Source organism: Anguilla anguilla, chromosome 4, assembly GCF_013347855.1.
Source record: "Anguilla anguilla isolate fAngAng1 chromosome 4, fAngAng1.pri, whole genome shotgun sequence".
Taxonomy (NCBI): Eukaryota; Metazoa; Chordata; class Actinopteri; order Anguilliformes; family Anguillidae; genus Anguilla; species Anguilla anguilla.
Window position 1 is genome coordinate 24,618,171 of NC_049204.1, and position 12,545 is coordinate 24,630,715.

General features: G+C 43.3%; 1 protein-coding gene across 2 annotated transcripts in view; it reads left to right on the plus strand.

The window, feature by feature from the left end:
* The window catches only part of insrb (insulin receptor b), a 111,140-nt gene extending 102,051 nt beyond the window's left edge, over positions 1-9,089 (plus strand). For both annotated transcript variants that reach the window (XM_035414932.1, XM_035414933.1), the window contains one exon: positions 176-9,089. In XM_035414932.1, coding sequence (XP_035270823.1) covers positions 176-530 — 355 coding nt within the window. In that variant the 3' untranslated portion in view covers positions 531-9,089. The remainder of the gene's footprint in view (positions 1-175) is intronic.
* Positions 9,090-12,545: the final 3,456 nt, after the last annotated feature.

The window sequence follows — 12,545 nt, forward strand, 5'->3', positions numbered from 1 at the left end:
TATTTCCACCTTTCTGGCCACTGCTGACTACAGTCACTGCTATGGGCCGTGCTTATCAAGGGCTGCCATACTTTTCCGGTCAGCCACTGCCGAGTCTAGTTTTGGGGGGGGGGGGGGGGGGGGGGGGGTGACGCTGATTTAAATTTTTGGGGGGGGTCCCCGCTCTCGTCCGCAGGCACAGCCTGATGCAGATGTGCTGGCAGTACAACCCCAAGATGAGGCCCACCTTCCACGAGATCATCGAGATGATGAAGGAGGACCTGCACCCCAGCTACCAGGACGTGTCCTTCTTCTACAGCGAGGAGAACAAGCCGCCCGAGAGCGAGGAGTTCGACATGGACCTGGAGAACATGGAGAGCATTCCCCTGGACCCCACGTCCTCGTCGCAGCGCGAGGGCAGCCTGCTGAGGGACAATGGGCCGTCCATGGGCCTGCGGAGCAACTACGAGGAGCACGTGCCCTACACGCACATGAACGGCGGCAAGAAAAACGGCCGAATCCTGTCCTTACCCCGATCCAGCCCTTCCTAACATTTCCTCCTCCTCCTACTCCTCCTTTCCTTTCTCCTGTTTTGTAATTATAATTTTATTTTATTATTGTTCTCGCAGAGGCCCTTCAACAACAGATCTCAGGACTTTTTTTTTTCCCTTTTTCTTCTTCTTCTCCTTCACAGCTGCCACAGCTCGATGACACGGGACGCAAGACTTTTTGTATTTGTTTAAAAAAAAAAAGAAAGAAAGAAAATGCGTCTCGTAGCGTCATCCAGATAGTCCACTTCTCCTCTGTCTTTATTTTATTTTTTTAACAATTGCCAAGTTTCCAAGACTGGTCAATGGAGAAAAAAAAAACAAATTAAAAAAAAAAAAAACTGTGAACACAAATCCTCGACAACCAGAAGGCTGCTTACCTTCCACCTCTTCCGACTGTTTCATCTCTCCCCTGTGACGTGTCTGTCTGTGTTTTTAAATTACTTTTTTCAGAGAAAGTGGCCTTTTTTTATCTGTGGCCTGTAAACAAGAGAAGTGTACATGCTTGTCTTCATTTCCTCTGAACAATGAAATAACCGTTTGGAACAGTTGGGCTGGCATGAACTCTCTCTTAGTACAAACGTCTATATCCATAGAGGAAATTTCTTTTTTTTTTTCTTTTTTTTTTTTTGTTCTGCAGAATTCCAAACTTCATACATATTCAGTAGATGTTTGGTCATTAGTTTTAATTTATTTGCGTTATTTTCCTTTTTTCCTTTCTTTCAGTTATATGTCTATTCTCACATCACAGCTGAAGGATATTTAAACAGTTTGGACAAAAGAGTTCCTCAGATTGACCAATAGCTGCTGCTTTGATATATATTTTAGTGGGTATAGAATATTACATATATATACATATATGTGTGTATGTATATGTATATCAAATATGGTTTTTTGTACATAGCTGATATTTGTAATGTTTTCTTCAGAAGCTTTGCTGGTTATAGAGATGTTTTTACATTTCTGTCATTTATCTTTTTTATTTTTTCTAACCCAAAAATCACACTAATTCACCTTAAAACCTCTCTCTTTTATGTGCCCTCTGTACTGTCCAAAAGTCAGATGTTTTCTGGACACATTTAGCCTGAAATGTCAGCCCAAAATTTTAAGACCAAATAAAATCCCGGTATATAACACGAGCGCGGTGAGCTATATTCATCAAGAGCGGGCGGAGACGAGCGGTCAAAGAACGGTGTCGCTTATCCCGGCACGTTGCAGACGAGCGGTGGTCTCGCTTTATCAAAGCACACCGACCGTTTTGTTTCTGTCGATATGGCGATTTTGTTTGGTCTTGGAGAGTTTGGACGATGCATTTAACTTCCACGTGTTGTCTTGTTTGTCGGTCGTTGTAATGGAGGCTGTCGTTTGTGATTGCGGTGAACTCTTGTCAGGCTGAGCGGTTGTGTCATAGTGTCTGCGCTTGCGCTGGTGGTGGTGTTTGTGGGATTCGGGGGGGGGGGGGGGGGGGGTGTGCGATACAGACCTGAGAACCGGCTCAGTGCTCACGTGCTGCCCTCACGCCGTCTTGTCTGTGGAAGTACTTCCTCCTTCCTGGTTTTCTGTTGTCTGCTTCCTGTCACTCACCGTAGATTGAGTCAGTCCCGCTGAATTCAGCAAGGCTTCAGAGGCACTTCCTAAAAAATAATTCTGCCACAAGCGCAACGCTACTTTTTTCAAGGAGATTTGATTGTATCGTCCCACATTCATGGAGGTGTGCGTGAACGGGAGTCTTCTTGTGTTGCTTGCTGGCATACGGAAGGGGAGTTTAGATTGGGGTCATCCCCACATTGTACAGTCGCTTTTGCATGGTCCTGTGGACCCCCCATTTTAGTGCCCGGTCACCACAGCTGGTGGCGTAGCGAGGGTTTTGTGGGGTGAGGCTGTAGCGCAGTTGGGTCCAGGCTCTCTGTGAGAGAGGCGCTGGAGGGCTGAGAGTCCAGTACTGCCCGTGTCATCCATCTCTGCCACTCTCCTGTTCTCCAGGCTAACTTTGCCCCAGAGAGGAAACGATCTTGAATCAGTTTGCTTTCCTGTTGTCAGAGACCATTTCCCACCACACCCGACCCCCCACCCACCTCAACCGCACACCCCAACACAAACTTCCAGTGAAGAAAGATTCCGTCTCCTGTTTCTTTCAGACACCTATTCCAGACAACCTATTTTTTGCGTTCAAAGCCTCAAGACATCAGTTTATTTTCAGCCGTGTTTCACTGCTGACGTAACTAAATGCTGCAAAGCAGTTACACCCGGTACCTTTGGCAGCGAGGCGTCGCTTTCTGTCTCGATACGCATCGCTGTCCTCTGTCCTGTTCAGATTCAGATTCCTTGTGTCTGTGGGTCTCAGTCCAAGGCTTTGGTGCTCTCAGATGAGCGAAGGTATTCCTTTACGCAGGCTTCACGGGTGAGCAGACTCTCCACTCCCTTCCCTACGGTTAAAGAAAAGTGTTTCTGCTTTTAAGTAGAAATTGGTGGGAATCAACAGATGTAAATTCAGACTTAGAGAACGAGGCCAGGCCAGGCGTTCCGTACACATGCAAAAACATTCCTGTGAGCTTTTACCAAGATATAGCCTATTCAGTGCATCTTCATTATGCATGATTCGCAAAAACCGTACCTGTAAAAACCTCATTTACAGTATATTGTAAACTCAAACTGTGGTGATTTAAAAAGTTGCTTTAATCTGTAGAAATCAAGCCTATGCAATATTTCCTTTGATGAACACAGGCAGTCCCTGGGGGAAATGCATGCGTTGTAATCGCGTAGGTTTGATTGGTTTCTCGTCCCGAAGGCAGGATCGAGCCATTCTCTAGCCCCAGCTTGAATAAGGGACAGTCTCGGAGGGAAACGCACGGGAGAAAAGGGGAAGTGATGTAATTTTTTTTCTTCATATCTAAAGCAGTGAGCCGCGTTAGTGTCGTTGTAGGTGCGTTGTGCGAATCGTGTTCATTAGTTTCCCATCGTTTGCACGTTCTGTAAATGGCTGACGCATTGATATCGCCGACAGATGTACCCGCTGCGCGCCTCTCCCTGAGCTTGTGTGCACTCGCGTGCTTTCGTGTGCACACATACGCACTAGCGACCTGTGGTATACGCTGTGCGAACCTTGCTCTTCCGTTCACCAGCTCTTATAACCGCGAAACCTGACATAACCTTGTCATGCCACACTTCCTCTGGTTACCTCTCGAGTTGATCGGCAAGCTGCATTTAAAGAGCAAGGGTCGGATTCGAGGCGTATTTTTCCTGCTTGCTCGTGTGTAAATGTGTGTAAATGCGACTTTCAGCCGTAAGCTAGTGAAAACAAACTTGTATCGCAAATTTAAAAATGAGTATGCCGCATTTAGTGGCAGCGGTAGACCTTACTTTTGGTTGACACACATACTGAGTCAATCTCACATTCAAACGCAGCCTATGTATTTCATTCCCATGGGTAACTTCAGCCTGAGAGACGGTCTAGTGGGGCAAATATTGATGACAGGAAATCTTTAAAAAAAACATTTTCTCAGCACAAGGAGGTTGTTTTGGTTCTGTTTACTGTATCAGTCGGATGTGCGTGACAAGGCCTGCCAAGTTCATATCACCCTAGCTGTGCTTTCATAATGAGACTGATTGAAACTGACTCCACTTCATAGGAAATGCAGTTCTACTGGCCTACAGCTACACTCGTCTCTTGTATTCTTTCTCTTTTTGCTATGTATATACTGTAAAGAATTTATCTTATGTGGTGCCTAGGTCTCTTTTTTAAGATCAGAAAAATGTACTCTAAAGGAATACCCTCACAGTTCTACATACACTACAGTAGCAGAAAAATGTCAAATATATATATTTGAAAATACAAAAGAAATCACAATTTTGTAATTCAAAGGATTATCTTATATTTGGAAAGACAGATATTAATATTTTATTTATTTTAATATGATATTAATTGTAAAAAAAAAAACCCAATTAGCATTTTTAAAAATGTTTTTTAATAAAATCAGTAGGTTAGGTTAAAAAAAAAACGAAAAGGAGTTGAGCTACAGGTGAAAAGGAGGGAGGTGGTGCGATTTGTTGTTTTTTCGTTTGTTGTTTTTGTTGTTTCTCGTGCGTTTGTTCGTTTCGGGCACAGTCTACCTCATTGTGTTGTGAAATTTCAGTAAGAGCCCGGCTCGTCCCTGGATGCCGCGCGCAGTATTCCAGTCCTGGTCTTCAGTCAGCACACAGGGGTCAGGGAGTGCAGCGCTTGTCCTGTCAATCTAGACACTGATATCATCGCCTTCCAGCCAAGTCCAAATTCCTCTCGCCAAGACCTCAAGAATGTTCATCTGTCTGGAGACAGAACACAACTTTTTGCTGTCTCTGAAAGGGAAAAAGAGTACGCTGATTTGACATTGATTATTTCCCCCCACAAACAGGCTAAGAATTGGAGAAAAAAAAATCTTTTGTTATACCATGTTTGAGCTGTACAAAGTGTAAATTGTCTTTTCAATCGAAGCTATCTGATTTTCTCAATTTGTTGCATTCAGTCAATAATCTTGTTCAAATTCTATATTTATATTGGCAACAATAAGATTTTATGCCATAATTATTTGTAAGACCATGTTGATTTATGGTAATTGGCAATCGATATTACATTTGTTAATTCAAAAATTTACAGTACAATCCTGAAGGTACTGTAAATCTGTGCCATAATTTAGTGTGAGAACACTTTATGAAAACAAGGTGGACTGACCGTTAAGATGAAAAAAATATACTAAACTGAAGTGGATTTGTGGCCATTTTGAGGTACTGGTCTGCGTGTCTAGTTGACGTCACTTGATGTTGTTTTATATTGTACGCTATGCTCTTGTTCTGTTTATTCACCTGTTCTCCGCAAACATACTGGGCTTCACGCAGGCCTCCTGCGATATGAGATTTATATTTTATGAAGAGCGCGTCAAGCTCCTTTTGGATTAGCCGTTTGTTAGCTACACCGATCCTGTTGAAAGCCTGGTTGCGGCTTCTAAGCTTGGCTTCTCCCAGCAGCCTCTGCCTCAGTCCAAGGTTGAAATGTGTTATAGCCAGAACAGAAGATGTCTGTCATTTGTTTAGACGTGCTGTAGATAGTTTACTGGAAGACACATGCAAAGAAAAAAAAAAACCCTCAGCTAATTTTGTGAAAAACAGCTAAAAAAGCTTGGCAAGGAGCGGACTGTTTTCGGAAACTATCGTACAAAGGGCCCTCTATCAACAGTGTGTCTGGGCTGACCCTAAGTGCGTCTGTGTCTTGGAGCAGGAACTTACCCCCAGTCAACAAGCCTTTAGAATTTGTCTCTCGACTAACACTGACCCCGACACCCCCCCAGGCGGGTTTCCGAGCTACAGAGACAGCCTGATGAACGTGTCTGTTCCCCCCTGCTTGTAAATATTTGTCGAATACTTAAAAAGAGATGTGTTCTGTGAAAATACTGAAATATGAGCGTTTGCTTTTTCTCTGGATGGAAGGGCTAGCAGAGTCCCGTGTCCATGAAGCATATCCCATGATTATCAGCGCGTGAAAGACGCTGCCGAGATGTACATAGCTTAGGCCACACCTCACTATTATCTCACTAACTTGTAAATAAGGGCGTTTTGAAGCTTCCATGAACATCCACAATCACCAGCTAAGTGTCACTATGACCTCGAAAAAATGGCAAGCGACAACACTGCAGTACCCTTTTACATCTCCTGCAGTGACTCACCTGGGCAAGCATTCAAAATTTTAAAAAATGAATTTAAAAAACTGTTCCCCATGAAGGTGGGCAAAATAAACTGAAATCTCAGTCTCAAGATATGGGGCCTTCGATGTGTGGTCCAAAAAATATAATTCTTTATTTGTTTTTATTTGTCATTTGTTTTAATATAGTGTTTTTCTTTTCCTTTTTTTAAACTGTGAATAACAAGAATCACCTGATAGAAATGCCAAGGTTGGAGGATATGAACACTGCATGTCTCCCGAACTGACGTCTGCTAACTGAATATTCCCAAAGAGATTTGTACTAGGACAATCTTGTGTGCCATAAAAAAGAAAAAAAAGAAAAAAAATTTTGTTGAAAAATTGATGTTGTGATTGAAAATTTCTCAGGGAGGCATGTGCTGGGAGGGAGTGAGAAAGCAACCTGGCAAAGTCCCACGCTGGGGGGGTATGATTTAACCCTCCAAACTTTTCCCTTCAAATGATTTTTCGATGACGAGCTTTCCCTCCGTTGTTAGCGTTGCTGTGATTTGAGGCCTGCTGGGAAACGGAGCAGCAGAGCAGTGAGCGTGTGCAGCCAGTGCGGTGACCCACAATGCATTGCACCGTCTCGCATGCCCCTCTCAACCACACACCCCACACTTAAATCCCCCGGATTGGACAGTCTTCAAAACCTTCCTCTGGAAAATAGAATAAAACCGCTTTGTCAAAGGAAATACTGGAGTATTACCATATTGTGCTTTTTAAGACAGAAGAGAGACTTCTTTATTTGTACTTACAGAAAAAGGCCAATTTTAGGTTAGCACATCTTTCTGCTTGGCTCAATATTACTGTATTTGGATATGTGAATGATTTTTCAAGTTTAAAAAAAAAAAAAAGTTGAACTTGTCTCTACTTGGCTAAGCCTGGCTTGCTTTGTGCATGAATTGAACCATTATAAACTTGTACATTTGTCATGGCTGAGACTCCTCAGAGTGACATTATTTCGATTCCCCTCCCCCCCCCCCCCCCCCCTTCCCCCAAGCCCACCCCCCTCCCCCAGCCTATACAGCACAAGTCTTAATTTACCAGATTTGCAACATTTAATTACAGGACATATCATCAAATGCATATTATTCTGCATTTTCCAATGTAAATGGAAACGTTTCCCCCAAAACAAGAAGCACTTACATTTGGGAACCCCTGAGCTTGTTTGAACTCTAATGTCCTGAAACCAGTTTGACAGAGCAAGTTAGAAATGCAACGCAGGTTGAGATCAAGGCATTATATGTATTGTATTGTTTTTAAAGTAAGGAAGAAAAAAGTATTACATTTTAGAGATGTTAATTTCTATTTTTTTAGCCAAAATAGGGAGGGCAAATACAATGACTTTTCTGACTGTAAACTTTTACTACTCTTGTACATTATTAAATTTAACATTTAAATTTGTTATCAATGTATATAACTTTTACTAAATAAACCAAGTTTGATGTCCTTTGCTCATGACGCTACCCCACTTAGAAAAGAGCATAAAAAAGACTCATTGGATATGTAGCCTGACCTTTATCTGACCATTTCTCACCTCTCCTTTGTTTGTTTCCCCCGTAGCTCGGTCTGTGCACCAGCTTATTCATGAGTTTGCTGTCCAAGAGTGAAAGCTAAATAAAATGCAAATTTGTATCCCCTGTAAAGTTTGTATATCACCCACTGCAAGTACGGAGAAATTATTGCTCAGCCTTTTAACGGCCTTCATTAAGTGACACGTTCTGTTTTATGTTCGCTTTTCAATGTGGAAAACTGGAAAAGACCACTGGGCACTCCAGGAAGGGAAATGCAAATCAAGCAATTAGTCAAATGAAATATTTATGCCAGGAGAAGATGCAGTCCTGGTGTAACGTGGAGGCACTGTTAGTGACCGTTTTACATGGGCCCGAACAGAGTGAACGCCACACACAGTGCATGTATGCTTTACCGAGCTGTGGTGCCACTCGTCTGTAATTTCATGAAATGTGTGTGATTGTAAATGGTATGCCAAGACACAACCACTTTTAAAGCATTATTGGTCAAAAACTGTCCATCTGAATTTTTTTACGGTGGAATGCGTCTTGGCAGAGCACCAAGTTGTCTTGTCTTTCTGTATTAAAGGTTTAGTCAATGTTGCTGAAATGTGACCATGTGACTGCGGGCGGGTGCTCGGATGAGAATGAGGAGGGGGGGCGATGGGGTTAGCTTTAGGGGTCAGATGGGCGGGGCCTCAGTGGTCTGCTCCAGTTTACACGGCAACAACTAATGTATTTTGCCCCTGTGCGTCTCTTTATACATGGAGTTCTGTACTGTCATTGGTTAAATCTTGCCATAGTTTTATTTGTGTTCTGTAATTGCTGCTCCCTTTCTCTGTGCACATGGATAGTCCCAGAATGCTGTGTGTAGTCGCAGGATACCTCTTCATTTAATGTATGTCATATATTGTATAAGATATATTGATATACTATTTACACATCATATATACCTTGTTTCTCATATATACATATACACATGTATACTTTCACGTGTAAATGTGTATATGGATTGCCCACACACAAACACAAGCATCCCCACACTGGATCAAGATGTGCTTTTATCCATGTGTTTATTCTATATATCATATTAACAGTCGCCTACACGGACACACACACACACACACACACACACACACAACACACATATGTACAGGATCAAAATGTGCCATGATTAAATACCGCTTGACAATTTATTTTTTCTATGTTTTCAAGTAGAGCCAAGCAGTGACATGTACAGAAAATGTTGGAATGATATGAAAATAAATCTTGCTGTGTGTAAATTATTCAACAATTAACTGTTTATATTAAAATTATGAATAAAATTATTGGAGAATATGTTTCTTGTGGTGCTGCTTCCACCATGTCACTGAGTCCCAAAACGGAATATGGGGCCCTTGTGGCATTCCAAGGGTAGAAACTCCTTTGGGTTGAGCTCATGACATCTTATTTTAGTGAGTGTAACGGGTGCAAAGGGAGGTGCTGTTGGGTGGGGGTGGGTCTAGTCAACATAAATAAACAGGTGGAAAATGCTTGACTGTGAATGCAACGATTTACTTCATCCACAAGAGGGCACTGTTGTTAATACTTTAGAGAGGTCCCTGGCAAAGCGGCAAGGCTTTTCACATTAGCATTTGATCTGGGAGTTAAAACAGTCAAAACAAAACCTCTCTGCAGCATTGCCTTATACAGAGCTGTCTCATCCTTTGGCCTCAGGCACACTGCAGTATTTGTTCTCTTTTTATTCTCATTAAAAGTTGCAGTTGTGCTCCAGCATGCCAGACCAAATGTTTTCTTTCATTAGGTTAAAATTGCAAGATAGCTGAGAGGTGTCAACAGTGCTGGTTTTCTCTGCAGAGACTTGTGAAATTATCACCTCTGATAAGTGAGCCTTGCTGTCTGACAGCACATTCTCAGGGTTGTGGCTGCTGTTCTCAAGTACAAGTTGTTTCTTACTCCTTTGAAAGGAGAACACAAATTTCAATTTGAAGGCTATATATTTTATGCAATACATTTGAAGACGTTTGTTGAATGCAGTACCTCGGATAGACATGCCCTACTTCCCATAAAATATTTTTCCATGGATTCCCGAGCACGGGCAATCTAAGGTGTCAGCCAAATGCTTTCTACACAGGCAGCCTTTCCCCCTCCACCGTCCTCTCCTACCCTGCCCAGAGCTTGGTCTCGCCCATCTCTACGCTGCCATTGTTAAAGGCCCTGTGCAATTAAAACCACCACCATTCTTAATAATTATACAGAATATAAAGAACCAAAGTGAAACAATGCTATAATAGTAAATCTTTTTTTTATTGAGTTGAGATTTGAAATTTGTTTTTTGTCCTGAAAGCCAGTGAGTTCTAATACTGTCTTCCCTTAGAGGATTTGGTACTGGTCTCCTGGAGTTCATGCTGCATATGTTCTCAGCAGTTATTTATGTTTTAGTCAATCGGCCAAACGTCCATTCAATGAACTGCTAATCAAAAGTGAAATTGAAACTACACAAAGGGCATGTTCTGTCAGACCACGAGCTCTCGTGTTTAGAAATGACCCACTTTCCATCAAAAAGATACTTTCATTTTCCTGTTTTAAATTAAGTGCAAGTCTTTATTTTGTGGTGTCATGGACTAATTAAACGAAAGACAATACGTGATTGCACTGGGTCCTCTGCCACAGGTCATTCTCACTGCAGATCCAGACCTGTGCACCCTGCCAAAGGCTTGGCTCCGTTTGGAGCTGACTGGGCTGAGGCTGCTCTGTGCTCTTGGCACTGCCCTGTCCCCGGAGATTTGGTGAATGTGCGGGCGATTGGGTGCAGGCGTGTGTGAGGGCGTTGTTAGGCTGACCTCTCAGCCTAACTCTCAACTTTTCGCACCCTTCTGTCCACACGGCTGGCCCTCGTGCACCACACTCTTTCCTGACCGCTCCGGCCACTCCGCTGATATCTGCAGCTGTCGGTGACGTCCAATCAGCTGCTTCCTTGTCTATCCACACCAGGGATACTCCACGCAGAGAGGATCCGGAAGGACCCGGATTCGAACTCGGCACCTCCTCCTTGCGAGTGCAACAGTGCTAACCACTATGCCACCGTGCCCGCACACCAGGTGAGTGTAATCTCTGTGCAATCAGTGGCCTTATTAGACTGTGGACTGTCAGGCAGAAGTGAAAACCCGCCATACTACTCATCTTGAGGGCCAGATTTGAGTATTGCCAGATCTGAGTGTCGAATTCTAGTGGACTCCCAATGATTAATATAGTCACGTGACCTGGTGGTAGCCTTCCTTTGGCTTTTTACATGCCGTTGGAGGCAGTCTGGATCTGATGTCACAAGACTAGTCCCAAGACCATGACCTGCCCTGGTAGTTACTGTTGTCAGTCCAGTAGAACATAATATATTATGAAGAACCAGCCCTACTCTCCTGCCGGTCTACCCGTTCCTAGTTGGTTTCTCTTTGACTAAGCCTGGTTTTTCACCATCTTCCTGTTTTCCTCTCTGGGCTTCCCCTCTTCTCCTTGCACATTCATGTCTCTGGTACATCTCATGATTTACCCGAGACAGCAACCAGCTACATCTTCCTTATGTCATCCTTGTCCCTTGATCTAGGATCCTGTGACTGCCGGGAAAATGCAGAGTGATTTGGCATTATGTATCTTCTGTACTTTCCATCTGTGGAAAGATGTGACTTCACTGAGTCTGCCCTCCTCTCCATCTCTGAAGCAAAGCAGTGGTTCCCAACCCCGTCCATAGAGATCTACCATTCTGTAGATTTTCAGTTCAACCCTAATCTGACACAGCTTCTTCTATTAATGAGCAGTTCAACAATATCTCTGTTGAATGAGGTGTACTTTGTTAGGGCTGAAGTGAAAACCTGGAATAGGGTTGGAAACCACTGAGCTAAAGCATCTACACTCTCTTCTCTTCCCCTCCACTCTGACTGCAGTCTGGAGCTTAGGCTCAGCTCTAAAGTGAATTCTCTCTGCGTGGCCTGATTGTTTCCTCAGATGGTAGCTTATATCATGCCCTTAGCCCTCTGAGGGGTGTCCTTGAGAATGATGATCATGTGCACATCAAAAAAGCTGCAGTGCTGGGCGAGAACAACAGGAACAATTCTGTAGAGCCCGTACAAAGGATGTCAATATAGACCTTTATTAAACAAAGTTTCAATCCTGCATGGATCTTTGTCTGTTCAAACTATACAAAGGTGTATATTGAGTTCCAGTTTGTGGGCACTACTGAATTGTTCCTTCCTAAGGGTGTCCCCCAAGGATCTGTCCTTGGGCCCCTTCTCTGTTCCCTCTAAAGGCAATCTCATGGCTGTATCATCTCTTCTCATCATTTCTCACACCACTTCTCTGCAGATGATGCCCAGCTTTTGCACTCCTTTCTGCATCCGACAAACATCTGGTCTTATTGCACATCTCAGCCAGGCTTAAAAGGAAATGCCTTTCATTCCCTCTAAATCTGCACCTCTGCAAGACTTCTCCCTCAGTCTTGATGCTACAAGAGCTTAGTCTGCGCACTTGATGATCAACTCTTCTCTCTGTATCATTTAAAACTTTGGTACCAGCCTACAGGGCAGCTAATGGAACAACTCCACCATAACTTAAATCAATCTTCATACCTTACACCCTGGCCAGATCTCTCCACTCTGCAAACTGAGGTGCTGCCTATTCTCTCCACCTATAATCACAATTATTTTGTGTACTGGCCCCCCAATGGCTCCCAAGTGGTGAAACAAGTGTGCTACGTCTTCAGATGTAGACTGATGACCCATCTCTTCAGACTGCATGTTGCAT